The 1,947-nt window shown below is 42.9% G+C and overlaps 1 protein-coding gene across 1 annotated transcript; it reads right to left on the reverse strand.

Annotated features, from left to right (window-relative positions):
• Window positions 1–681: 681 nt before the first annotated feature.
• Window positions 682–1,808, reverse strand: LOC111648453 (POC1 centriolar protein homolog B-like). The gene is made up of 4 exons (XM_023398297.2): window positions 1,680–1,808; window positions 1,488–1,556; window positions 1,189–1,341; window positions 682–831 (listed from the first exon to the last, which is right to left on the reverse strand). The coding sequence occupies exons 1-4, from the start codon at window positions 1,725–1,727 to the stop codon at window positions 682–684; spliced, it is 420 nt and encodes a 139-aa protein (XP_023254065.2). The 5' UTR covers window positions 1,728–1,808.
• Between the last annotated feature and the right edge of the window lie 139 nt (window positions 1,809–1,947).

Consider the following 1,947-nt stretch of genomic DNA (forward strand, 5'->3'; position numbering starts at 1 on the left):
TGGTCTACACTGCCACCTGGTGGTCATGTGACAACCCACCCCCACCCCCCACACACACACACACACACACAAATAGACAACTTTGGATGTTGATTTGTCTCATAAATGGTCACAAGAGGTTTTTTTTTTTTTTTACAGGCACGAACTTTTCATTTCAGCCTGTAAAAACCATCAAAATAATTATTTTCATATGATGACTAGCAGCTGGATTACACTCTCCACAGTCAGCTGTTCAAATCACACAAACCTCTCACTGTTTATATGTTGTGAAATTATTAACTATGTCTATAATGATGGATCAAGGCCCCCCTGTTTCGCTTTGAGCTTTCATATTTCACTGTAGGCACACAGAGCTACGGTAGGAGGGGAAACAAAGTCAATGGACCGACTTTGTGTGAAAGCCGCCCATTGTCCTCTCACCCCTCAGGAACAGACGGCTGCTCCTGAGTTGATATGGACCAAACACACTGGATGTTTCAGTGGCGCTTACCTGCTGCTCACATCATCCACTTTTGATGTGGATCTCCAGTAAATCCCAACGTGCGCCCAGTTAGCACACGTTACATTATCTGCAAACAATGTATAACTGCTGTATGTTCCTCAGTTTTACCCCCAAGACACTGATTTCCTTTTGCCATTCAGTGCACGTAGTCAAAAAAACTGTAACATGAATAAATAATCTTAAGTGTTTTTCAGATTTTGGATTTGCTTTCTTGTGTTGTGTTCGACTTTAGACTGAGTGTGCCATCTTACCATGGTGCTGTGAACAGCTTGGCCCAGCTCTATGACATGCGGATCAGCTGACTGAGTGTCTGCCACTGTTGGACTGATCTGTGGAGATAAAGAAAAGTCAAACCTTCTCCCCTTTTAAACCTTTACAACACATCCCTTTATTTCTCTTCTACATAATTTACTGAACACACAGATGTTATGTCAATATAATACAGCGGACCAGGCTGCTTTTACTACTTGATTTTATTCTTGTCAAGTTGTACCTTCTTCATGTTATTTTATATGGTAAATGATGTTGTGGTTTGTAATAAATACACCACATAAGCTTGTTTATCACTTTGGTTTTAGAAAAGCTTCACTGGTATTTAATCATTCCACACAGGACTCAGCAAAATAACATATGGATCATTTTCATTAAAGAATTTGAATATGAAGCTGAGTAAAAACTCAATTGACCTGAATGGCGGTGGACTGTGAGTGATGAAGGTGGGGTGATTTAGGGTGGATGTCAGACAGGTGAGGTGGGGGATCAGGGGTGGACCGCCGGCTGTGCTGTTGCAGAACATCCTGGTAGGATTTGGTGTCAAAGTTTGTCCTCCACATCAGCACCTAGGGAACCAAAGGACCAGCACAACATCTATGATCCAAGTCCTTCATACTTTCTTCCATAGAAACTAAAAAGGACAACCTTGAAGTTACAAGCTGCTGAGAGTTATGGGGAACACAGAGTCATTACTGAGCCATGAAACACCAACCTGACCATCAGCTCCCCCCGAAGCAAAGAGCTCTCCAGCCCTGGAAAAGGTTACTGCGATTACAGCACCCTGAAAATACACAGCACACACTGTTAGTGAATAAAAACTCACCCTGTCAACCGAGACTGCCTATACTGTCTGACAATGTCCGACTGATGTCTGTGAGCGAACTGAGCTGTGCTGTAGCACCACCTTGTGTCCATGGAGGGTGTAGATGAGGCGTCCCTCCAGCAGGTCCATGATCTTCACAGTGCTGTCACTTGAACCAGTGATCAGGTAGTTGTTTGATGGGTGGAAGGAAAAGCTATTGATTCCTGCACTGTGCACTGTTGCCGGAAGGTACAAAAAAATTGCCAGACACACACACACACACACACACACACACAAAAACACATTAAAAGTAATTCACTCCAAAACAAGAGATAGTAAAAAAACTAAGTAAGCCTTACTGCCTTACAGG

This window comes from Seriola lalandi, unplaced genomic scaffold, assembly GCF_002814215.2.
Source record: "Seriola lalandi dorsalis isolate HSWRI2012SDOR001 ecotype SW California unplaced genomic scaffold, Sedor1 jcf7180002039904, whole genome shotgun sequence".
In the NCBI taxonomy this organism is placed as follows: Eukaryota; Metazoa; Chordata; class Actinopteri; order Carangiformes; family Carangidae; genus Seriola; species Seriola lalandi.

What these genes read in the sequence shown, in the direction of transcription:
- LOC111648453 (XM_023398297.2), bottom strand. Translation starts at nt 1,727, where the DNA reads ATGGACCTGCTGGAGGGACGCCTCATCTACACCCTCCATGGACACAAG. An exon ending in ACACCCTCCATGGACACAAG is followed by an intron (nt 1,557 to 1,679) that starts GTGGTGCTACAG and finishes GTGTATTTTCAG; the next exon opens with GGTGCTGTAATCGCAGTAAC. An exon ending in CGGGGGGAGCTGATGGTCAG is followed by an intron (nt 1,342 to 1,487) that starts GTTGGTGTTTCA and finishes TTGGTTCCCTAG; the next exon opens with GTGCTGATGTGGAGGACAAA.